This window comes from Ictidomys tridecemlineatus, chromosome 2 (assembly GCF_052094955.1).
Source record: "Ictidomys tridecemlineatus isolate mIctTri1 chromosome 2, mIctTri1.hap1, whole genome shotgun sequence".
In the NCBI taxonomy this organism is placed as follows: Eukaryota; Metazoa; Chordata; class Mammalia; order Rodentia; family Sciuridae; genus Ictidomys; species Ictidomys tridecemlineatus.
Genome location: NC_135478.1, coordinates 48,552,812 through 48,577,899, shown reverse-complemented (window position 1 = coordinate 48,577,899; position 25,088 = coordinate 48,552,812). Strand labels below are relative to the sequence as shown.

The 25,088-nt window shown below is 47.4% G+C and overlaps 2 protein-coding genes across 7 annotated transcripts in view; one reads left to right on the top strand and one right to left on the bottom strand.

Annotated features, from left to right (window-relative positions):
• Sh3bp5 (SH3 domain binding protein 5) overlaps window positions 1–20,565 on the top strand; it is a 70,343-nt gene extending 49,778 nt beyond the window's left edge. For all 3 annotated transcript variants that reach the window (XM_078038507.1, XM_078038505.1, XM_078038508.1), the window contains 6 exons: window positions 7,338–7,502; window positions 14,868–14,998; window positions 15,844–15,886; window positions 16,548–16,767; window positions 19,148–19,408; window positions 19,895–20,565. In XM_078038507.1, coding sequence (XP_077894633.1) covers window positions 7,338–7,502; window positions 14,868–14,998; window positions 15,844–15,886; window positions 16,548–16,767; window positions 19,148–19,408; window positions 19,895–20,112 — 1,038 coding nt within the window. In that variant the 3' untranslated portion in view covers window positions 20,113–20,565. The remainder of the gene's footprint in view (window positions 1–7,337; window positions 7,503–14,867; window positions 14,999–15,843; window positions 15,887–16,547; window positions 16,768–19,147; window positions 19,409–19,894) is intronic.
• Window positions 20,566–23,885: 3,320 nt separating this feature from the next.
• The window catches only part of Capn7 (calpain 7), a 37,910-nt gene continuing 36,707 nt past the window's right edge, over window positions 23,886–25,088 (bottom strand). For all 4 annotated transcript variants that reach the window (XM_040289664.2, XM_040289663.2, XM_040289662.2 and 1 more), the window contains one exon: window positions 23,886–25,042. In XM_040289664.2, coding sequence (XP_040145598.2) covers window positions 24,898–25,042 — 145 coding nt within the window. In that variant the 3' untranslated portion in view covers window positions 23,886–24,897. The remainder of the gene's footprint in view (window positions 25,043–25,088) is intronic.

Below are 25,088 nucleotides of genomic sequence, written 5' to 3'. Positions count from 1 at the left end.
ACCAAAAAAAAAAAAAAAAAAAAAAATGCACTTGCCTAGCACACATAAGGCACTGGTTTCTGTCCCCAGTACTGCAAGACAGAACAGTGGCAATAGATGCAGGAAAACATAGTTAGATGGAAATAGTGGAAAACCTCTGATATAAGTTAGTAAAGTGTGATATGGATGAAACTATTCACTAGATCAAATCTGCCATTTTGAAGTAGAAATGGATTGTTCCTAGTAAATTTGACTAAATAATAAAAGTGAAAAAATTAGGAACACCGGCTGTTACAATCAAAGAATCAAATGAACTAAATGGAATTCTCCATACGAAATGATTTTGAATGGAAACTGGGATTACAGGTATGAGCCGATGTGTCCATACCCTTTTTTAAAATTGTGAGACAGGATCTAAGTGGCTGAGGCTGTAACCTGCAGTCCTCTTTGCTTCAGCTCCCTGAGTTGTTGGGATCACACCAACAGGCTTGGCTGGGGTTGATTCTGATTATCATGTTTTTATCCAAAATGACCTCGGGCGCAAAATGTACCAGAAATGGCTAGTACCCATCTCTGGCTGCTTGCCACTTAACCTTTCAAAGAAGTCTGAAAGGGGAATAGGAGGAACTTTCTAAGATGGAAAGACTCGGGGCAGTCTATCAACAGCTGATCCCTAGGATTCCCCAGAAAATAGGTAGAAATCACAGCTTTAGTAAAATTGACAAAAGATGTCGTCTCTTTTTCCACTTTGATGCAGAGGCTCACAGGGGGTTTGGAACAGGTTTTCAAAGCGGTTTGATCTTCCTCAGATAGGCTGGAAAGGGATCTGAGACTTCTTCATGAACTTCTGGCTGGGGGAGGATTCGTTCCAGCCCCGTGTACAACCTCCTCCGTAGAGAGGCAAGGACAGAATTGTATCATATTGAAACATAAAAACAGGGACAGAAAGCCCCTGGACTTTTTTCTGGCCTTGTGGCAGCCGGTTCATCCCAGTCCAGCCACTCGGGAGGAGGAGAAGCCAGTTCCTCCTCCTCCTCCCTGTGTAGTGCTTACTGCCCACTATGGTCCCGCCAGGCCACTGTCTTACTAGTCTTTGGGAAAAAGTCCCCTCCCCCACACTCCTCCCAAGGTCTGCTCAGGCATCCAAGGGTTCTGAAAGTCTCTCACTTTTACTTTTTCTTTTTTTGGTAACAGGGATTGAACCCAGGGACGCTTAACCACTGAGCCACATCCCCAGCCCTTTTTCATACTTTATTTAGAGGTGAGGTCTTGCTGAGTTGCTTAGGGCTTCACCAAGTTCCTGAGGCTGGCTTTGAACCCGTGATCTTACTGCCTCAGCCTCCCAAGCCACTGCGTTTACAAGTGTTTACCACCTCGCCCACCCCTTTCCAGTTTTCAGAGCTAACTGGCTGGTGTGTTCGTGAGATCTGTGTGAGGACAGGAACCCCATCTAGGAAGTGGCAAGTCCTGTGTGGTCTGTGTTCCCATCCTCGGCCCCTCTGCTGATCTCCTTGCTGACAGGTAGACTCACCAGTGGTAACGTTAGTCAGGTGTCAGAACTACCCAGCAGAAGTAGCCTCAGACCAGCGGCTGGGGCTCTGGGTTCCTGGCTCTGGCTGGCCGTGAGAGACGTGTGGTATCGGCAAGTTCCCTTGCAACTCTGGGCTCTCCTTAGGAAAATGAGGGGCTCACCAGGCATGGTGGCACACGCCTGTAATCCCAGAAGCTCAGGAGGCTGAAGCAGGAAGATTGCGAGTTCAAAGCCAGCCTCAGCAACTTAATGAGGCCCTCAGCAACTAGGTGTCGCTAAACAAAATACAAAAAAAGGGCTGGGGATGTGGCTCAGTGGTCAAGTACCCCCAAGTTCAATCCCAGGTACCAAAAAAAAAAGAAAGAAAAACGAGGGACTTAACTTCCTTCCACCCCGTACCTCTGTCACAGCCAGTGCAAATGTCTGGATGCTCTTGTTCTGAGAGCAGTTCTGGGCTGGTGTGGACGTGAGTCACGGTCATGACCATCTCCCTTCTCACTGGACAATGGCAGCCCTCTTTGCTGATGACACTTTGTGGGACGCCTGTGCATTTCCAAGTGCTTCCCAGTCATGCTTGGGACAGCGTGTAATGAAGGTCACTTATCGCGTCCATTCATGAGCGGCCTTTTAAAATTCTCCCCGTGGAGCTGTTTCCCTGAAAGCTGTCAGGATCTATGAGTCAGGAAGGTAGTTAACATTTCCCCGTGTCGCATCCTACAGCTCAGACCGAGCCCTGCGAACGTTTTCCTCCTCGGTTCTTTTATAAGCCTGGCTCCCCTCCTGCCTTTGTCCTTTGGGAGTGAATCATCGTGCCACTTGTTCACGTGAGGGAGCCTGTGGGTGACGGTCCTTATTCCAAGTACGCACTAAAACCAGGGCCTGGGTCCTCTGTGAGGGTCTGAAGGTTAAACTGGATTGGAGGTGCCAAAGACTTCTAGGCGTCCTCTTTCATGTCTAGTGTGAGCACTAAATAGCCAGTGCTCTCTGGGAGTGCTAAATCTGCTTCTGACTCTGGAGGTCACGGGTCCCATGATGACACTAGAAAGCAGCCTGCGTGTGGAAACTCTGGGATGTGGCCTGGCCTGATGGCTGACCCCTTCTCCCCTGAGGAACCTTCCCTGTGAGACCTTTCACACCGTACTCTCTCCCTTCCTTATATTCCCATGGTATTTTACACCTCTGTGTCTTGTCAAGGCCGGCCTTGTTTTGGGGTTCCTAATGAACTGAATTGGAGTCCCTTGTTTAGATTGGGTTTAGCCCTTCCAGAGCTGAGCCACCAGAGGGACTTAATAAATGTCGAATGGACTGTTCTGCTAATGACGAGCAATAGGGTACTCCCCCTCCTCCGGGGCTCCTGCCTTGTATGTGTGGTGTTAGAGATGTATTTTTCTGGGCCAGGCACAGTGATGGTGCATACCGTGGTCCCAGCTGCTCAGAGGCTGAAGCAGGAGGATCATAAGTTTGAGGCCAGCTTGAGCAACCTAATGAGACTCTGTCAGAATTTAAAAAAAAAAAAAAAATTTAAAAAGGGCTGGGGGAGTTGCTTGGTAGTAGAGCACTCTTGGGTTCAATTCTTAATTTTTCTTTTTCTTTTTTTTTTTTTGTAGTATTATGAAATCTGATCTGGCTGGTGGCACACACCTATAATTCCAGTGGCTCGGGCGGCTGTGGCAGCAGGATCACCAGTTCAAAGCCAGCCTCAACAACTTAGCGAGGCCCTAAGCAATTTAGTCAGACCCTGTCTCTTAAGTAAAATATTTTTTTAAAAGGGAGTAGTGTGGTGTGGTTGGAGATGGGTCTCAGTGATTCAGTGCCCCTGTGTTTAGTCCCCACCTCAAAAAAAGGGAAATGTGATCTCTAGCATGTACCTCAAAACTTCCCAGTTTAAAGCTTTTTCTACATTTTTAGGTATTTGTTAAAGCAATGCCTTTTTTTTTAAATGGGGAATTAAACTCAGAGGCACTCAACCCACCGAGCACATCCCCAGCCCTTTTTATATTTTATTTAGGGACAGAGTCTTGCTGAGTTGCTGAGGCTGCCTTTGAATTTGTGATCCTCCTGCCTCAGCCTCCTGAGCCACTGGGATTAGAGGTATGTGCCACTGCGCCCAGTAGCAGTGCCCTTTTGATACCCACAGCTGGCTTAGTCTGCTCAGACTGCTGCAAAACAGTACCGTAGCCTGGGTGGCTAGACATTTAGTTCTGACTGTTAATTCTGGAGGTTGGCGAGTTCCAAGATGAAGGTACCAGCAACTTCCCTGTCTGGCGTGGGTTCTCTCCAGGCCTGTAGAAGGCCACCTTTGCCTTGCGTGCTCACATCCCTTTCTTGGTCCCTGTCAGTGAAGGAGTCCCAGTTCTTATGATGGCACTAACCCTGTCACGAGGGCGTCACTGTCATGACCATATCTAACCCTAACTTCTTCCTTCACCTCCCAAGACAGTGAAATTGGGGACTGGGGCTTCTCCGTGTAGTTATGGTAGGGGACACAAACATTTAATCTGTGACAGGAGCCCTCCTGCAGGTCCACTCCATGTTCATTGCCTCCTCATTAGCTGCAAATTAGTCACAGGGGCACATCACCTTATCCTGATCCTCGAATCCTCTGCTCTCAAGGAACTCGAGGGAACAGGCAGTGGCTGTGGATCAGACGTCCAGCGTCAACTTGAATGAATGGACCAGTAAGTGGGCAACTGATGGAGACATGCCACCTGGTGTCTGGGTTGCATATAGACTGAGCCCTGCCCTTAGTTGGACTGTGATAAGTTGCATGACAAGGTTGGTGTGCTTCTTGTGATGTCACAGTACAGGAGAGAACGAATCTTGCAGAAACTTCAGAAACTTGCTGGGAATTTGCCAGAGAGCGTGTTTTAAAAGGCCACATCAAAGGGGCTTCCTGTCCCCTCTCTGTAGAGAGGTGTGGTTCCCTTATTTGGTGTGGCAAGGGTGTGAAGAAGTTCGGGCTGAGGTATAGCAGCTGTTTCAGAAGGTCCCCATGAGGATGTCCCTTTTCTTTATATGCAAGCAGGAGAACTGGGGGAGGAGAGTCTACTCTTAAGTGGAGCTGAATGGGAATTCTAAGATTTCCTAGAAATAAAAAAACAAATAAGATTCCATTCTAGAAAGTGCTAGGAGCCCATGGGATGAATCACTATCTCCCGGAGTTGGTTTGAAGCTGTAGGTAGTCTGTAGGTGGAGGAAGGAGCCGGGCCTCAGCCTTGCCTGCAGCCTGTCTGGGCAGACGTATGCCCGGGGCTGTCTCACCTGGAACAACCAAGGGTGGGCTGGAGGCCCAGCTGGGAGGCCGAGACCTACTGAGAGGGCATGATGCCATCTGTTTCTTAGCAGGTCACTCAGTTCTAGTAAAGTGAGCACCTTTTAATACTGCTGTGTAGCTGAGGTTCACCCGAGTGAACGTAGGTGCCTGCCTGGTCCTGGATCTCCACAGCAGGTAGGTTCTGCCAGCCACTTTGGAAGGGTTAGCCTGGCATTCATTCAAGATTTCTAGTCGATTCCTTTTCAAAAATTCACTCTCACCAGGTGTGGTGGTGCACCCCTGTAATCCCAGCGGCTCAGGAGGCTGAGGCACGAGGGGGAGTTCAAACCCAGCCTCGGCAACTTAGAGAGGCCCTGTCTCTAAATAAAATATAAAAATTAGGGCTCGGGATGGGGCTCAGTGGTTAAGCACCCCAGGTTCAATCCCCAGTACCCCTAAAAAATCATTCTCGGGCTTTTTGTCAAATCTCCTATAGATACTAGGTTTCATAGTAGGTCTTCAGAGCCTCGGATGCCTCCTCCTGGCCTGCTGTGCCCCTGCTGTTGGAAGTGATCTGTGTCCTTCAGTCCTCGGGCAGGAGTCCTTCTTCCGGAGGAAGTCCTCCTCCATTCCATCTCCTGGGAGTCATTTTTCCTTCACATTCCCGACGGGTGTTTCCCTCTGTCCTGGGACGCTCTCCTGGGCGACTCTGCAGTCCGTACCAACCTCTGGTCTCTGCCATGCTGATTTCAGCACCTGGAGGGCTGGGTGTGTGGCAGGGCAGTAACCAGGGCTCCCAAGGATTGTTTCCTGCCCTGGGGGCTGGGGTGCTCCAGCCTCTGAGGTCTCTTTTTTCCCTTAGTGTCCGCAGCCTGTGGTTTCTGAGAAGTTCCTCCAGGTCATGTGAGAATCACTTGGGGAAGGACCAGGCCCCTGGCCTTCCCCAGTTTTGAGTCTCAGGGGTTGTCCCTTGGGTGTCCCTTCAAGGCTCAAGTAAAATGACTTTTGGGGACCTGGTTAACCAAGGGTGGAGGTGGGTGGGCACTGCAGCGACTTCCTGAGCTCTGGTGGGGAATTCACTGCAGGCCTATAGAAAATGGCAGCTGGCCCGTTTCTCTGCCCGTTTCCTATGCTGCGGCACAATTAGTCCTGTGGTCCACTCTCGGGGTAGGGGTGTCTGCTGTCCGAAAGATGTCCTAGCAGCTGTGGTGAAAATAATTTTAATAACTTAATCATTTTTAAATTGATTTCAAATTTTAATATATTTTATTGAGCCTGGTAGATCCCAAATGTTATTTCATCATGATTTTAAATTTTTTTTGGGGGGGTGGGGTACTGGGGATTGAATTTAGGAGCACTTAACCACTGAGCCATATCCCCCGTCCTTTTATATTTAGAGACAAAGTCTCCCTAACTTGCTGAGGCTGGGTTTGACCTCAATATACTCCTGCCTCAGCTTCTTCAGCCCCTGGGATTCCCAGCATGCTACCACCCCTGGCTGATTCACATTTTTTAAAATATTTATTAGTTTGTGACCATATTTGCATTATTTCTACATAATGTTTTTTTCCCTTTTTATTGGTGCATTATAATGTCCTAACAGTGGGATTTGTTATAATATATTCATACACGCATACAAAACAGTATAATTTGATCAGTTTCACTCCCCAGTTCCTTCCCTTTCCCTCTCCTCCCTCCCTCTGGTCCCCTTCTTCTATCTGATTTACATTTTTATTTTATTATCATTTATGTACTTTTGGTGGTACTGGGAGCACTCTATCACTGGGCTACAGCCCTGGTACTTTTTATTTTTTTCTTTTGAGATAGGGCCCTGCCAAGTTGCTGAGGCTGGCCTTGAACTTAGGATCCTCCTAGCTCAGCCTCCCAAGTCTCTGGGATTACAGGCATGTTCCACTATAACTGGCCAATAGAAAATGTAATGTATAACTGTCTTGTCTTTTGTACTAAGTCTTTAAACTTAGGGGTGTTTTGCACTCAGTGTGGAATAATCACAATTCAGGTGCTCAAGGGCCATATGTGACGGCTTTGGATGTATGGTCAGCTATACCAGAGGTTGCTTGCCCCACTCGATGTCCCTTGGAAGCAGTGACTCTGTTGTTACGATGAGGTCCTTCCCGTTGCCTGGCTGGTGCTGTTCCTGCCCCATCACTGGTGTCAGTGTGGATTGAGTGGGGGACCAACTGGTGGTGACAGAACTGGGTCAGGGCTTACACTACTGGCAACCTGGTCACAGCCCTGCTTCCAGCCAGCTTTGGGGAAGCCTGTGTATGCACAGCCAAGACTCCCCATCCACAGAACAAAGCCAGGGGATGCTATCTGGTTCTGTCATGTCATCAGTTGAGTCTTGGATCTGGGCAAGGAAGGTGTCGGGGACTTCCTTGTTAACCTTGGCCTTATCAGTGAGGCCTGGAGGTGCCAACCTGTGCCCCCAGCTGAGCAGCAGAGCTGGACGGGGTGTGTCTTGGACCTGGGCAGCTCAGCATTTGGAGGGTATGGACCCTGGGGTCCCTGCCATGATTGCCTGAGGCCTCACGAGGGTTTTTTCTTGCACAGGCTCAGCTGGAGGCTCAGAAAGCCACACAGGACTTCCAGAGGGCCACCGAGGTGCTTCGTGCTGCCAAAGAGACCATCTCCCTGGCCGAGCAGCGGCTGCTGGAGGATGACAAGCGGCAGTTCGACTCCGCCTGGCAGGAGATGCTGAATCACGCCACCCAGAGGGTAGGACTCATAGCCCCGTGTCTGTGTGTGTGTGTGTGTGTGTGTGTGTGTGTGTGTGTGTGTGTGTGTGTGTGTCTGGTCTGGGTCTGTGTTCATGTGTGTGCAGTGGTTTTCCCCCAAGCATAGTTAACAGACTCCCAGTTTTGCCTAAAAACATTCTAAAAGCCACAGGTTAACTTCTCCTTGTGGTCTCTTGGCTGGGCCTGGCCTCAAGTCGTACTCTGGGATGACAGTCACCCAGTGACAGTGGGGCTGCCCTTTCCCTCTGCTGTTTAAGTTCTTCTGAGTTAGATCATCCCTGAAGGTCTTGACAGTGGACTTGGGCTTCCCACGGGAGCCGTGTTGTTTCCAGGGCTGTCTGGGTTTTGAATGCCAGATGGAGGCTCTTGATGAATAGTCTCTGCTAGGCACAGTGGTAGTGTGTCTGTGATCCCAGCCACCTGGGAGGCTGAGGCAGGAAGATCGCAAGTTTGAGGCCAGCCTGGGCACGTTAGACCCTATCTTAAAAAAAAGAAAAAGGGGAAAAAAAGTGTCTGTGTAATCCCAGCGGCTTAGAAGTCTGAGGCAGGAGGATTGCGAGTTCAAATCCAGCCTCAACAAAAGTAAGGCACTCAGCAGCTCAGTGAGATCCTGTCTCTGAATAAACAGAATAGGGCTTGGGATGTGACTCAGTGGCTGAGTGCCCCTGAGTGTAATCCCTGGTTACCCCCCGACACACACAAAGTGTGAAGCCATGCTGAGTGTTCATTTAGGGTGTGCATATGCTGGTGGTGGAAAGTGGGGGATCATGATGGGTAAGACCAGAATGAAGTAGGCGCTTGGGCCTGGCTTTCCAGGGTGAGGCTGGGATTCAGGGACCCTGCCTAGAGTAGGAAGTGGACAGTGGATGACCTTTTTCTAGTATTAGACTCACTGGGATTTAGGCCATTATCTGTTGTCTCTTTAGCAGATCCCAAGACCTCTTTGGTCACCCTGCTCAGAATCAGAAGTGGTACTGTCTTGATTTATCTGGGCTGCTACCATAGAGTGCCACAAACTGGGTGGCTTATAAATATCAGATGTGTATTTCTCATGATTCTAGAGACGGGGAAGTCCAAGATGAAAGTTCCGGAGGATGCATCTGGCAGGGATCTGTTTCCTGGTTCATTGGAGGGCTGTCTCCTCACTCCATGGAGAGGCAAACTAGCTCTTAGGCCCCTTTTTTATAAGGGTCCTAATCCCACCCTCATGACCTTATCACCTCCAAAGCCTGGCTCCTAATATCGTCGCCTCGGGGGATTGGGTTATAACGTGAATTTTGGTGGATGCAAACTTTCAGATCATAACAAGCAGGGACAGTTGCTTGGCTCGGTGACACTTGCTAACTCTGCGGAGCTTACCAGGGGTCTTACAGCATGTTCTGGATACCGCTCTTCTCTTCCAGGCCTGGCTCCTGAGCTGCTCCTGGGATGTCCTGGCCTGTGTTCTTGGCATCCCTTGGCAGTAGCCTTGGTCTGTCATGCACATTCTGTCCCATTCTAGGTTGCGAACACAAGAGCCAGAAAAAGAACGTAGAAGCGAGGCGAGAGGGTTGCTACAGGGTAGACAAGTGCTTGAGTGTCACTTCAATGGCTGCAGCCACTCCCACCAAGACCTTGCTGATGAGGCTGAAGTGACATACGGAGGAGTGGGGGTTGCAACTCTGTGGTCTGGTGTCTCCCTGAGAGCTGCCTGTGGGACTGGAATAGAAAAGTCAGGGGTCCATGCCAATGGCTTCTTCCTTTTCAACATCATCTGCCACAGCTGCTCAAGTCCTGGAGTATCTAATAATTAAAGATGGCCTTGAGCGTCCTTAAATAGAAAGCCTGACACACAAATCACTTGGAGACTCAAATCTGCGTTGACTTTATGCCACCTCCCCTGGAAGCCTGAGGCACTCTGGCCTTGCCTGGCTTCTGTGGCCTTGAGTCGCCTGCCCCCTAGTGGTCATGATGCTCATAGAGCTAAACATAGGAGGGAATTGTTTCCCTGCATCAGCTCCTGGAAAAAAAACAAAAGGGAGGTTGGTGATCTAGACAAAGCCTGCTAGGTGTAAAAGGACAAAACACTAAAGGAAATTCGAACTTAGCTGCAGGTTCACCTTTCTTTTTAGTACCCCTGACGCCCAGCTGACGATCCACGCCAGCCTTGAAGAAATGATTTCAGAAATCATTGACTCTGTTCCTTAAAAAAGAATGAAATAGATGGCCGTGGTGCAGGCCTGTAATCCCAGCGGCTCACGAGGCTGAGGCAGGAGGATTGCAAGTTCAAAGCCAGCCTCCGCAACAGCGAGGTGCTAAAGAAACTCATTGAGGTCCTCTCTCTCAATAAAACACAAGGCTCCAGAAAGAATCTGCCACTTGGTCTTGCTTCTGGATACACCAGGAAGCTGGTTCTTCCTATCGCCTGTTGTTCCTCATCTCCACACACGCCTCACCTAAGGTCATCCGCGTGTCCCCTCCCATTCCCCTTAGATTTGCTATGGTGACATTCCATGGCCAGCCGTGGAGCCACAATTGAAGCCAGCAGCCTGGGGCATGTGAGGAGCCCAGGTGCTCTCTATCAGGCCACAGGTCACACCACAGACAGGGCCACAGGAACAGCGAAGAGTTTCAGTTGGACCCACAGAGGCTGCTGGTGAGCAACCTCCCTTGGGGCACAGGGCTCCGAATCCCTCTGCTCTCCAGAGAGGTTTGGGCAACAGTCTCCACTACCCCTGGATGCTCTGGCCTTGAGACAGCCTTCATGGGAAAGTGATGGATTTTTATCCTCTGAGTCGGGAGACCCCGGCCACCTGGGAGGGAAGCATTGCCTTTTCTGATGTCTGCTGAAGAAGCCAGACGGAGAAGAGGGCAGTGTGACTTGGAAATGGAGAGGGAGTCACGGCTTATGAGCTGGCAGCAGGCAGCTGCTAGAGAAGATGGGACACGGCCAGCCTCTGCTCCCTGGTCCGCAGTGAACATGAGGCCCGGGATGGCAGACAAGCTGCTGAGGACAGCTGCCCTGCTACGAATGGCCCCGAACCATAAGTCTCTCACGGGGCATGAAGAGCCACCTCTGGGGTCCTCTTGGAACAGGAATGCAAGAAGAAACATGCTCAGAAGATGCTGAATGAGGTTCCGAGTAGACCTGAGCGTGGAGGAACCTCAGGTTGGGGACAGTTTAGAAAGCCATGTTGGGAGGCTGAGCGCCACGCTGCGGGTGAGTTCAGGTTGTTCTCTGGTGGGACCCAGCAAGGAGGCTGTGTCTCGCCAGGTTGGTACACCTGTTTGGTGCCCATCGGCAGGAAGGCACAGCTGTCTGGACTCTTCTGTGGGCTTACCATGAGCAGGGGCTGCTGTTGAGCAGTAGCTCCATGGTCCCTGGGCCTTTAGGCCCCAGCTGCTCTGGTGCTTCTGGGAGTGCAGCAGGCTGACTGTCCTGATAGCCCGGGGAAGAGGAGAGACGGAGGTCTGTGGTTCCAACAGCACCCTCGTACTGGCAGACCTTCTGCAGGGCCTCTGTGCTTGCCTGCTTGGGCCTGGGTGCAGTGCCAGCTCCAGCTGCCTGGGTCTGCTGGGAGACAGTGGGCACCAGTGGGTCGTCCACTCTTGAGCATTTGGGGTAGGTCTGAGGGGTAGGAGCGCATCTCTGCAGGTTTGGGGAACCTCAGGATGGCCTGACTTCTTAGTCCTGAAGGCTAAGGTGGACACTCTGAAGCTCACAGAGCCTGTGGCTGGATGGTCCCCAGGACGGAGCCCACTCTGGTGAGAAAGTTCTGAACCATCTGGAGGGAAGTGAAGACCACCTTCACATTGGACAGTTGTCTCCTTCTGCTAAGTTCACCTGGAGCCTTCCAGCTCAGGGAAATGCGGCAGAAAGCTGAGCTTTGTGCCCTGTTTTCCTTTGTGTCCCTCATGTGACCTGTGAGTAGAAGCCAGGAAAAACTGTGGCCTATGTCAGTAGTGTGTCCTCCTCCTCCTCATCCATCACCTCAGATTCCACGCCTGCTCCAAGGCCCCCTGGATCCCCCACTGCCTTGAACGATGGTCACTGCTGCTGGGAGTGTCCACGCCAACAAGGCTGTCAGCCCAGAGTTTAGTCGACTGTGTCCTGCGCAGTGCCTTGTATGCAGTAGGTGTTCAATCACCACATGCAGCTCTGACTCAATGATGGCGGTAAAATGAAAGCAGACCTTGCAGATGGGAGGAGAATTCTTGGAGTCCACACCACAATACCTGGTTCGTGCAGGCTTTGAGGGGGATGAGGCTGCTCTGAGACCGAGGTTCAAGCACTGATCTGATTGCTCAGGCTGGTCCCAGCTACCTTGAGGGATTCATTATGGCTTTCCTCTGTGGCTCTGCCTCTGTCCCCTGCTGCTTCAACCTTGCAGGCACAGCCCCTGTCCCTGGGCTGCCCTCTTCCTCCCTTACCCTCCCTTCCCTTCCATCACCACACACCTCGGGCCAGATCCTAGGCGGCAGATGGAGGAGCTCCTTGGTTACCTAGGAGATGTACCAGGTGACAAGCTTGGTGGCCCCCTCTCCCCTTCAAGGGGGGAAGCTGTGTGTTTTCTTTGGAGAGCTGGGGATTGTGAGTATGTGTGGGGAGGGGGCATTCAGACAGGACTGGGTAGAGGTGGCCTGTTAAGGATGAAGTAGGATGTATTTGTACCCTTCAGTCTTTCCTGGCAGTGTCGCCAAGTGCATGTTTAATTTTAGAAAGGCTTTGCTTCTGTTTGCAGCCTGGGGACTGAGGGAGACGGAGGGTCTGTGTGCTGGTGAGCACCTGGCATCTTGCAGGGGACTCTTCAGTAGCCTGAATTACAGCTTTTGGAATTCAGTCTGTTTAATATGCATTCAGACCACTCCTCACTGATGCGCCCTGCCTCCAGATCCTTTTGGAAAGAAACGAATCTCCCAGTATTTTGTCTTTGTGGATAAGCTTGGGGTTTGGGGTATTCATAAAGGTTACTCTAGTCAATCCTTAGAGTTCAAGGTTTAAGGCAAAGCTGAAACATTCCTGAGGTTCCCCGCAAATGTCAAGCACAATATTTTTAGTGTATTTTGTTTCCTTGTGAAATAGCGGGTGTTAGGAGGAGCAAGAGGGAAAGGTCCTCTTAACCCTTTAATCTTGGTTGAGAAGTCATTTTAGTCACCCCCTGCCCACTTAGCTCATTTCCCTTCTCTGACTTGGTGGTTTTGGTTTTTTTTCCAGGGAAGGGGGCTACCAGGGATCCCAGGGTGCTTAATCACTGATCCATATCCCTAGCCCTTTTAAATATTTTATTTAGAGACAGGGTTTCACTGAGTTGCTTAGGGCCTCACTAAGTTGCCAAGGCTGGATTTGAACTTGTGATCCTCCTGCCTCAGCCTCCAGAGCCGCTGGGATTACAGGCCTGTGCCCCCACACCTGGCACTTGGTGACTATTTTAAAAATTATCTGAAGCCTTTGTTAAAAGATACATGTTTTTAATAATGTGAAAGTGTAAATTGATACAGATAAAAATGTTGTCCTGGCAAAGACTTTAACTGATGGAGGGAACTGATACATAAGATGTCATAACAGTTCTTGAAGTTCTTAAAGAGAATGAAAGAAAAAACACTCATAGAAAATCAGGAATGCTGAAGTAGACTTACAGTCAGATACAAAATTGGTCATTACTTAGAGGGTAACTGATAATCAATTACATCTTCACTAGGATATAGTTCAGCTTCATTTCTCTAGATGAGAATCATCTATATTACTGTCAGTGTTCAACAACTCACAAGATTGTAAAGCAGCTCCAAGACAAAGTCAAATATATATAACCGAGGAGGGTCCCTAAAATAGGACATCAGTGATCTTTTTTTTTAAAACATTTTTATTCTTTTTAGACATATAGGAATTGAATTTTAAAAAAATCACTGTTATATCGAAGGCATTCACAACTTTCCCTAGCACCTTTAAACATCATTACTGTAAGTAATTGAATAAATAGTATTTATTGAATAAATGAGCCACCACTGGGGGCTGACTGCAGCTGTTGCCTGGAGGAAAGGGTATAACCCTTCTGTGAACTTCTCTTTGAATCTCAAGTTACAGGCAGGGTGGACCCTCTAAAAATTGTCCTGCTGGGGTCCAAGTAGGTGGGCCAATGACCAAGCGTCCTTTGAGCTTCTCTCTGATGCTCCTTGGGTAAATATAGAATGACCCTTTAAGCCAGGTGTGGTACATGCTTATAATCCCAGCAACTCCAGAGACTGAGACGGGAGGATGGCAAGTTTGAAGCAATTTAGCAAGGCCCTAAGGAATTCATCGAGACCCTGTCTGAAAAAAGGGCTGGGGATGTGGTCCAGTGGTAAAGTGCCCCTGGGTTCAATCCCCAGTACCAAAAATCCCTTTAGCTTAACTGTGCTCCTGCAGAGGAGAGGGGAAGAAATGACCAGCTGTGCTGTGGGTGGGCCTTCCCTGGGCTGCCTTCCTCTTCCCTCAGGGCAGACATTGTCCGGATGGAATGTGAAGAAAGAATGATTGAGCCTGTCTTTGAATTGCCTTGATTTTTGTCCCTCAAGGATCCTTAAAAAAAAAAAAAAAAAAAAATTATCAACAGGCTTAACAAAATATTCCCTCTAGAATTTCCCACCAGAACTTGGACTTATCTCCTGAGTGGGTTTTTTTTTTAACTTCAAGATCTGATATGAATGACATGGTTGTCATTTTCATTACTTAATGTAAAATTTGACCTTTCGGGATCCTTGATTTTTTTCTGTGCTCAGCCAATGAATTCAGGATGGGGAAGGAGACACACACACACACACACACACACACACACACACACACACACACACACACACACACACACACAAATACTGGGTGGATCCCAGGGGCTCTCTTTTTTTGAGACAGGCGTCACTAAGTCGCCCAGGCCAGCTTCAAACGTGTGATCCTCTTCCTTAGCCTCCCAAATTGCTGGGATTATAGGCATGCACCCAGCTTCCTGATGCCTCTTAAGTTCCCACTCACGCTACTTGGCCATTTATCTGCCCTTCAGCTCCTGCCCCAAGAGGGTAGTAGGAGGAGCTCAAGATGGCTCCTTGACAGCCAGGAGGCCTGAGCAGAGGAAATTGGTTGAGTCTGAATATTCCAAAATTTTCTCTTAATTTTTCCTTTTTCTTTCCCATAAACTTGGCCATTTAATCTTACCTGGCAAGGCTCTTTCAAAATAGACCCATGGGAAAGAAAATCCCATTTAATTGGAAAGTTGGTTCAATCTGAGAGTCTGACTCCTAATTTCCTCCAAGAACCTTCTCACAAGGTGATATAAGTGATAACCCAACCAGGAGCTGTTCTGGGCTTGACTGAGCTGACCTCTGCTGTTGTTGGAAGGTCATGGAGGCAGAGCAGACCAAGACGAGGAGCGAGCTGGTGCACAAGGAGACTGCAGCCCGGTACAATGCCGCCATAGGCCGCATGCGACAGCTGGAGAAGAAACTCAAGAGGGCCATCAACAAGTCCAAGTGAGTCTGGGAGCAGCCTTCACCGGGCTGCAGGGTTGACATCGTCCACATCCTCTCACCAGAGCCCCCTGCCCAGGCCCCCTGGTCCTCAGTGTTCTCTGTGACCCTCCAGAGGCAGAGGATGCTGAGGGGTGGGCTGCTCTAGGCATGACCCACTTGGAAGGTGCAAGAGATTTTCCATACTCGCCCAAGGCATCCTACAATGCCCTTGTCCTCTGCATGCTAGCAGTGGGGGACATGGGAGCTTCATGGGTCAGCTCTAGTGTTGACGTCACAGGTCCTAAAGAGCCATGGTCTTCTGGCAGACTCTGAATCCAAGGGACTGGGAGAAAGCTGACATTTCTTGTCCTTTCTCTTGCTTGTGACCTGGTTGATTCTGCCAACTGCCCAACTCTAGCTCTGGCCACCGTCCTGAAGGATCAACTAGAGCCTCCAGTTTGTGGTGGCCCAGTGAGGGCTGTTCTCGCCCAGCAGAGGAGGTGGTTTAAGCAGCCTCATCTGTCAATCATCCTTGGAAAGCAGATCCACAGCAGCATTGCTGCCGGGTACCGCTGTGTGGCCTTGAACAGCCCCCCATCATCACCAAAAGGAGAGTAAACCAAGTGCAGGGTCCCCAGTGTCCAGGAATGAGCCTCCTATCATCAAGCCCTGGGGTGAGGCCCACCAGCTCTGTCAGGTGTCTGTCACTCGGGCCCTGAGGCTGGGATGTCGCCTTCATCTCTTGGCCTTGTCAGAGTTCACTAAATCCTGTCCTGCTGCAACTAACGTCTCGGATGCACCTCGTGGAGTTTGTCGTGGTCATTGTGTCTTACTACTCTTACGATTTTCCTTCCCGTCTTCCGCAGACCTTATTTTGAACTCAAGGGAAAGTACTACGTGCAGCTTGAGGTAAGTATTGCCTTGGGATTTGTCCCTTTTGGGTTTTTTCTGCACTCAAAACGCCACTTTGACGTGGTAGCGGGCTTTCAAGTGACCCATTCGCTGTTTCAAGGGGAGAGTAGAGATCTTTGACTGAGTTTTTAGATCTGAAAATGGTCCTGATGGGTCTCCCATGGCGTCTGAAGCTAACTCTGCCATTTAGTGACTGTACTATGTTTTACCCTTGCTCCTAAGACCGGAACCACCTGGCAACTTGCTGGTTCCCAGGCCTCACCCTCCACCTGCTGGATCTGAACCTCTGGGCGTGTGGCCAGAGATCTGAGTTTTCAGCAGCCTTCCAGGGAATTCTGATACAAGTTTGAGAACCAATGTACTAGGGACCAGATGGCTAGACTGTGGGTCTTCCATGTGTTCCTTCCCTGACGGGCTGTAATCCACCAGTGAGAGTTTCCGGATATCATAGCTTGTCACCTGGATGGGAGCACAGAGGGGTTGGTGGCTGAGTTTTCTATCTGGTGAGTGGGTGGCTGTGCTGAGTAATCGGGCTCTGAGTCACATCTTGGGAAATTCTTTGAAGTGCAGAAAATGTTCTTGAACCTGCACTTCAACAAGTGTCTTGGGGCCAGCGCGGGCAGCGCTCATTGACTGAATCTCCCGTCTTCCTGACCAGCAACTGAAGAAGACAGTGGACGACCTGCAGGCCAAATTGACCCTGGCAAAGGGCGAGTACAAGACGGCCCTGAAGAACCTGGAGAGGATCTCAGACGAGATCCACGAGCGGCGGCGTTCCAGTGCCATGGGCCCTCGGGGCTGCGGCGTCGGGGCAGAGGGCAGCAGCACGTCTGTGGAGGACCTGGTGGGTGGCCAGCCTGAGCCAGATGCTGTTTCAGGTGAGCTGGGCAATAAGGCCATGTGGCTTATGTGATCCACTTCCAGGGCTGTCTTGTCCCAGGATCCCCGCCCTTTATGCCCATGCCAGAGGATGTCAGAGTTGGCAGCCCTGCAGGCTCTTTCTGGTGGCTTCCTAGGTTTGGTGGACTACTGTGTTTGGTGAAATGCTAAATGTGCTCAAAGAAGTTTGGAAAATGTTACACCTTCATCCCACTCTGACATACTTTAGAACATTCAAGGTTCTGAGAAGTCCTGCAGGGAAGAGTTGTCTAAGAATAGGGACTCTGGGCTGGGCACAGTGGTGCATGCCTGTAATCCCAGTGGCTCAGGAGGCTGAGGCAAGAGGATCATGAGTTCAAAACAACTCAGTGAGACCCTGATTCTAAAGTAAATTACAAAATAGGGCTGGGGGTGTGGCTCAGTGGTCAAGTGCCCCCAAGTTCAATCCCCAGGGCCCCCCACCTCCCAAAAAGAATAGGGACTTTGGAATCACATTTGATCCACATCCTGGCCTTCACAATGTAGTCAAGAGGTGACCTGATATTTGGTTTTTGCCTATAAAATGGAGAGTATCATAGCATCTACTACTTTTTGTGATGTAGGTTGGTGGTCAAGAGTATATGAAATAATGCTTGGCACCCGGTAAGCACTCAGCAGGCACTCACTGATGTCTGACCATGGAGACCTTTTTTCTTTTCTTTTTTTTTTTTTTTTTATTGTTGGTCGTTCAAAACATTACACAGTTCTTAATACATCATCTTTCACAGTTTGACTCAAGTGGGTTATGAACTCCCAACTTTACCCCGTATACAGATTGCTGTTTCACATCAGTTACCCTTCCATTGATTGACATATTGCCTTTCTAGTGTCTGATGTATTCTGCTGTCTGTCCTATTCTCTACTATCCCCCCTCCCCTCCCCTGAGACCTTTTTTCTGATAGAGGTGTGATTTGGCTTCTGTTATGTAGAACAGGAAAACCTCACCAACACCTGTCTTTAAGCACTTCATTTTTTTTCTTTTCCTTTGGAATAATCCCTTCATTAGGGATTCCATCAATAAAAAACTTAAATGTCAGAGCCAAGGTAAAGGAAACTAGAATTTGAAATTTAAGCAATAACTGTGAGTTACTTTAGTATATATCAGCTCATAAACCCTGTATGGAGGGGATCATGAAGCTCAGAGATGTTAAATAATTTGACAAAGCCACACAGCAAGAAATGGAGTTAGAATATGAATTGAGGTCTGAGCCCATTTCCTGTGCCCAATATTACAGCACTTGTCATTTGTAACAGTCCTGTACAGATGCTACAAGGCTATTTTTAAAGATGAAGGATGAGGAGTTGGAAAGACAAAAGAAGTGGAGCTGTGTGCAGGCTGAAAGGAACATTAGTTAAAGCTGAAAGGCTCTAAAACCCAGGGTAAAAAAACATGAACTGGGCCTTGGTTATTCTGGTCTACAAACTAAGGTACAGAACACTGTTAAGGGTTTTGTTCTTTGCGGCAAATAGTGATCTAGGTGGGTTTTGTTTTGTTTTCAATTTTTGGTAGTAGAGACTGAGCCCAAAGTGCTCTGCCACTGAGCTACATCCCTGGTCCTTCTGAGACAGGGTCTCACTAAGTCGCTGAGGCTGGCGTCAAACCTGTGTTCCTCCTCCTCAGCCTCCTGAATCACTGGGATTTTAGGTGTATGCCACTACACCCAGTCTGTCCGGTCTTAAGTGTGTCTTTTACAAGATCAGAAGTTACCTGGAAGGAAACAGAAATCCCCACAGCTATTCCATATGGGGCAGCTTTTGCTTTTTTGGCCTTATGAGAAAGTTCTCAAGTCTTTTTTTTTTTTTTTCCTTTTAGTTGTAAATGGACACAGTACCTTTATTTTACTTATTTATGTTGTGCTGAGGATCGAACTCAGTGCTCTAGGCATGTGAGGCAAGCGCTCTATCATTGAGCCACAGCCCCAACCCTCTTCAGTCTTCTTGGAAAGACTGGCTCTGTTTGGGATCCATTCCAGTGGGCTAGCACCTCTTCCTGTTTGTTTTGGGGGTAACTGAGGTGGAGAAGAGGTCCTGATCTGTGGCTGAATTCATCTTCTTCCCTCTGCAGAGTCTGGTAACCCTGATTTCTAGGGCAGGGGTTGAGGTTACTCTAGGGACACTGACGGTCCATAGGATCCAGCTGCTTTGCTTCGTGCTGCTTTGGACACTGCAAAGAGACAGGCTCGGGGTCACACTCGCCTGTTAGGCACCTCATGGACAGATTCTGCAGTCCTTGTGCTGTGTGTCACTGCCAGCAGCAAGCACTTCTGTGAGTGTTGAAGGAACTCGGTTACTACCACCTATCAGATTCCATGTGACTGGTGTTCTCTCTCTCATCCCCAGTGGCCTCGGAGGCCTTTGAAGATGACAACTGTAGCAACTTTGTGTCTGAAGATGACTCAGAAACCCAGTCTGTGTCCAGCTTTAGTTCAGGACCAACGAGCCCATCTGAGATACCTGACCAGTTCCCTGCAGTCACAAGGCCTGGCAGTCTGGATCTGCCCAGCCCAGTGTCCCTATCAGAATTTGGGCTGATGTTCCCAGTGCTAGGTCCTCGAAGTGAATGCAGCGGGGCCTCCTCCCCGGAATGTGAGGGAGAACGAGGTGAGTCACAGCCTTCTCGTCCCATCCTAGATGACCTGCTGCCTGGCCTGTGTACTGCTACAGACTTCTGCCAGCTCTTGGGGCTCCCAGCAGTGCCCTCCTGGGTCTATGAATATCCTGTTGGCCTTGATCACTGGGATTGTTTCCAAGGGCTGTTCTGGGGGGTTTCTGGATCTTCCTCACCAGCCTTAATAAAGTAGCACCTATGTCCTCTCTCTCTCTCCTCAGAACAGTCCCCTTGGCAAGCACCTGCTAGAGAGGTTTGTTTCCTAGATACAAAATGAAAATGACAAATTCATCACTAATGAAAGGGATGTATAAAACACTGAGGAATAAAAGCTATTAGCAATCATGTGCTAGGGAACCTGATATGCACTGTGGGCCATGCTGGGAATTCTAGAGGGCCGAGTTAGCTAATTGGCTCGTGACCGAGGAACGTGGAATTTTCTGTCAATACCCACTTGGTAACTTTTGTAATCTCTACAGGAGACAGGGCAGAAGGGGCGGAGAATAAAACCAGTGACAAAGCCAACAACAATCAAGGTCTCAGCAACCGCAGTGGTGGTGGTAGCAGGGGCAAGAGCCAAAGCAACACCTCCCTGGAGGGCCAGGCCTTGGAGACCCGGATGAAGCAGCTTTCCCTCCAGTGCTCGAAGGGAAGAGATGGGATTATTGCTGACCTAAAAATGGTGCAGATTGGCTGACGCATCCAGGGCTATGGCCCATGTGCAAATCAATATTTATACATGAAACTGGAGAACGTTGTGCCAATAATCATTTAATATATGCCAAATCTTAAGCATCTACTCTAAACTGCACTAACGAAGTTTCAGTGACCTTGAGGGCTGAAGAATTTCCGTCTGGTAAGAGCTCTTGGGCTTGTTTTACAGAGCAGGGTTGTTACAGGTGGACTATGACCAGGGTCACAGCCTTTGCAGAGCAGTCCCTGTTTCAGTGCTGAGGAAGCAATAATTAGTTCCTGTGAAAGAAAACGAGCCAGGAAGAGGGCTGGAAGCTTAGCCAAACTGGGGGCCCCAGTGTGCATCTCTTTCCCTTCTGACCCTCAGTTTGTTTGGGGAAACTGAGATGTTCTCTCCCATTATATCCCAGAGCATCTAAATATTTTTTTAAAAAACCCCACACAACAAAAACTCAAATACTCAGAGCACACCTTTTTGACCTAGTGAAGGCTTAAAATGAAATGCAAGAACACAATTCATTTTTATTACCTCTGGTGTTCAGAGGTGACTTTAAAAAAAAAAAAGCATGTATGCTGGGACATTCATCAAAACCATTTCTAGGAAGGCTACCATGAACTGCACTTTTCTGGGGGGGGAGGGGGAAGGTGAATGTCAGTGTGGGGAAGGGGGGATGAGGGTAGCAGGGACAGGTGATAGAGGGGATTTGTGGCTTTGGGGAGAAGGTTCTATAGCATAACCTTATCCTGCCAGCCAAGGGGATTTATTCTAAGAGAAGTGCATGTGAAGAATGGTTGCCATTGTTATATCTAGATTGACAAGGTGTTAATTTCTCTGTAGATTGTAACTTTAAAAATAAATTATTTAAGGTCATGCTGCACTAGTATTCCTTAGAGGAAACTGTCCTTAAAGCTAGAAAAGGGAGTAGGCATGTGTTGGCTAAGGCTGTTTAATAGACGCAATGGAGTCTGCTATGCTAATAGTGTAAGTGTTAAGACTGCTCTTCTTTGTTTTCATGATTATGCATATTTAGAGCACTATTTTATTTGTCCTGTTTCAAGAAAATTTAGCATTTCTGAAAGAAAGCTCTCCCCATTTCAAGTTGTCTGTTAACTGTCATAACTGTATACTTTAGTCATTTGTATATCTTCATACTGTAGTGGTTTCTCCTTTTTTATTGACTGATACAGTATCCTGATTACAAGGTTATTTTGTACTTGTCTTAAGACCTTTGAGTGTAATAAAAACTGCTTAAGAAAACTTTTCTTTTTTTTTTTCTGTGTGTGTATGTGTGAGAGAGACATCAAATCCCAGCAGTGGCTGCCTCTTGCAATAGGAAGAGCATGGAATGCAGTGGTCGTCTTTCTCGTCATCAGTTGAGGTCATGAATTATAATTAAGGCCAAAGTTTGAATTAAAATCCTACTCCTGCTGATGCAGAGCAGTGAGGAAACATGCTGGTGGTGGTGCCAAGGAGAGGCTCTCAGCTATTGTCTTGTTCCCAGAGACGGTTTAACTGGCCTATGGTGCACTTGGTGTTGCACTTTCAAAAGCTCTCCAAGTGGTTGTAAAGTACTTTTCTGATTGGGGAAAGGATCGGTGCCAATGTTATGCTGGGCTGTTAATCTGCCTACTTTCAGTGTGTGCTTTTCAACTTAAAGGCATGCAGTGGGAAAAGTGCCGGGTAACACGGTAATCATGAGGGTGTTAAGGTACTTTACCTACTTCATTTCAAAGTTCATCCGAGTCCCTTTTACTATATTTGTGGGTTTTCTAGTTTCCGTTTCCAGTACTGGGGATAGAACCCAGGGCACTCTTACCCCGCCAGTCCTTTTTTGAGAGAGTCTCAGCGAGTTGCTGATAGCTTCAAACTGAGGATCCTCCTGCCTCCATCTCCTGAGTTGATTACAGGCATGCACGATTGTGTACTAAGCCGTGTATCTGAGTTATGATGATCCTATCTTCCCAGTCCTTTCTCTCATCTCCTTGCACCATGGATTTTAATAGAGATATGGAGACTTTCTTGAGTAACTGTTAGCAGAACTCATTTCCATCCCCCTTTCTAAAGGGGGTAAAAAAAAAAAAAATTTGGAAAAGCTGCCAAAACTGGGATGACTTAAAAGTTCCTACAATGTTTCTGGGAGACACGTTGTATAGTCTAATGTTCTGAATCTAATGGGTGGTGAATTTCTGGCTCTGTTACCCAGAGTGCTGTACCATATGTGTATATTTCTCTAAGTACTTCTTGCAGAGAATGAAAATTGGATGGAATCTTCTATTCTTTCCCTGTCTTTAAGAAGACAAAGCCTAGAAAACCAAGGTACAGTGCTGTATCCCTTACTGGGGTGGCGGGACTTAATAATCTGGTTTCCTGTCTGTTCCCCTTTCCCACTTGCTTGTCTCTTGCACCAGGAAGGGGATGCAGACCACCCTTTGACCTTTCACGTTATTACCCTCATGTTGTTTTCACATTTTCAGGTTACTTTAACTTTGCAATATCTGACCTTTAGTTAGAATTTCCTGTTTGACTTCACTTTCCCCACGATCCTTGTCGCCTTGTTGAGTCTTTGCATTTATCACTTCTAAAAACACAGTTCCCCTAAACTGGTTCTTAGCCATATTGAATTCACATTTAACTTCTGATTTTTTTTTAAGTGGAGCACACGCCAATTCCAGATCTGAATTTTTCTGGATAAATTTACTTTAAAAAGTATCTTCTGATTCCGAGCATCTGTACACATACTGAAATTAGAAACCTGAGTCATCTTCCACCTCCCTTCAGCAATTCCTGACTAGTTCTTCCTGTTTCAAATCTGTCCCACTGTTGATTTAGGGATCATACCCAGGCCCTTCAATTCTATCTCCAACTCATTCAAGGCAGTTACCTTCCTACAAATAGGTCTATGTCCATCTGCTTTAATTACAGCCTGCTGCCCAGATGAAAAGGGGCAGAGGTGCCGAGTTGGGACTCTGGATAGACAGCTTGTGAACCTGGGGTAAGATCTTTAAGCTCGGGGTGGTGGCTCAATAGTAGAGGGCTTGCCTAGCATGTGTGAGGCACTGGGTTCGATTCTCAGCACCAAATATAAACATACAAAATAAATGTCCATCGGCAATTAAGTATATATAGTTAAGCCTAAGAGCTTAAAGATTTTTTTTTTTAATTTCCTCATTTGTAGAAGGAAATAATAGTGCCTGTACTTCAGCTACTGGGAAGATTATAAAAATGTAGCCAGCAGTTAATCTGCCTCTTAAAGCTTTACCTTCAAGGTTCAAGTTAAAATAACTCAAGATTTTTTTACAATGATCCTGGCAGAATTACTTTTTTCTTTGTACCACAGAGCTCTATTTAGAGCTGTTATGGAATTTAACATTGTAATATATTAAACTGTTCACACTGTAGATCTCTACAGATTTGAAGGTAGAGATTAGGTCTTATATATGCATGCTGAACAGGATCTTTCACACATGAGGGTCAAATCAGTGTCTAATCTAGCTTACATGCCAGCCACAAGCACTGTGGCAGAAGGACTGTAGGTTCTAGGCCAGCCAGGGCAATGTTGCCAGACCCTGTCTCAAAGTAAAGGGCTGAGAATGTAGCTCAGTGGTAGAGCACGTGCCCAGCACAATAAGGTCCTGAGTGTGATCCAGTTTTTTTTGGGGGGGTGGGGGGGTGGCTAAAAAGCACAATGTAATTATCTGCCACTGAAAATTTTGAAGTCATTTTCATGCAAATAACCTCTTTGATACTAAATTAGTCAAGCTTTCTAAACTATGCAGTTTCCATATGTATAAACATTTTATTTCAATTAAAGGCAATAGAAATACAAAATAAGTTTTGATAATTATAAAGTAGAGAATGAAAAATCCCACCCTACTAATTTTCAGACCTTTAAAATCTCAAGTATTCTGACGGATTTTTATGTAAACACCTGGAAATTCATATAACACTAGTTCTTGGTAATTCACTTTTCTATACTATGTAACCCAATTACCACATACTAAACTCTCACTTTCTTCAAAGTACTGTTATCACAAGAATACTGAACTATAGAGCAATTTTCAAAGACTCTACAAACTAAATTGTAATGTCTTCAATCTCTTAGATGTACTTTTATCAATCTGATAAAACAGTGAATATACCTCAGTTCTCTACTTCAATGGCAGATGGGTATCTAACAACAGCCTTCATTCTTCAGCCTAAGCATCTTCACGCTAAGCTAATTAGTACTTCTTAAAGCTTTATTTTATAACATTCGGGAAAACAAACATTTAAAATCATAAATGCAAAATTAAAATTGGTTATAGTGACATGATTCACTTGGTAATCAGTGGCCTGAGATGTACACTGGAGTCAACACGACCAGATTTAACTTACAACATGCTCTGTAAAAAAGGGAAACATGTAAATATTTCAAAATATTAAAAAAAACAGCCTGCCTGCCATTTCCACTCAATGAATCTGTCCCTCGCTTTCCTCATCTGGTTCCCTTGTTCTTAGCAAAGGCATCTCACAGTGATGACTGAGTCCAATCTTTAATCAGATGCACATTTTTATACAAAGTAGTCCCTAAATGCAAGCCACCTCTCTATATACAAAACCTTGTAAACAGTATTCTAGGTGATTAAGGTAATCAATCCCAGCTATATACAATTCTTACCAAACACCATGACAAGCACCAGATTCTACTGTAACACGTTACATTTAATTCCATTCTGTTTATCATCCTGAAGACGTTTGAAAAGCTCATGTTGGTAAGTCTAAAATCCAATAACTGCTGAGAATTCTCCATCACTGAAGTTGTGTTGTCTTGATAGGGATGACACTGTTGAAGTCCAAGAAAAAAGGTCCTTCTTGTTTAGGCAAAAAAGTACTGGGAATGATGTTGAAGATCCCAGCAGGTATATTTTCTATTTCCAGGTAGCAAAATCCACACCTATATTCAGGGGATAGAATAGGGTTTATAGAAGAAAATGCCACAA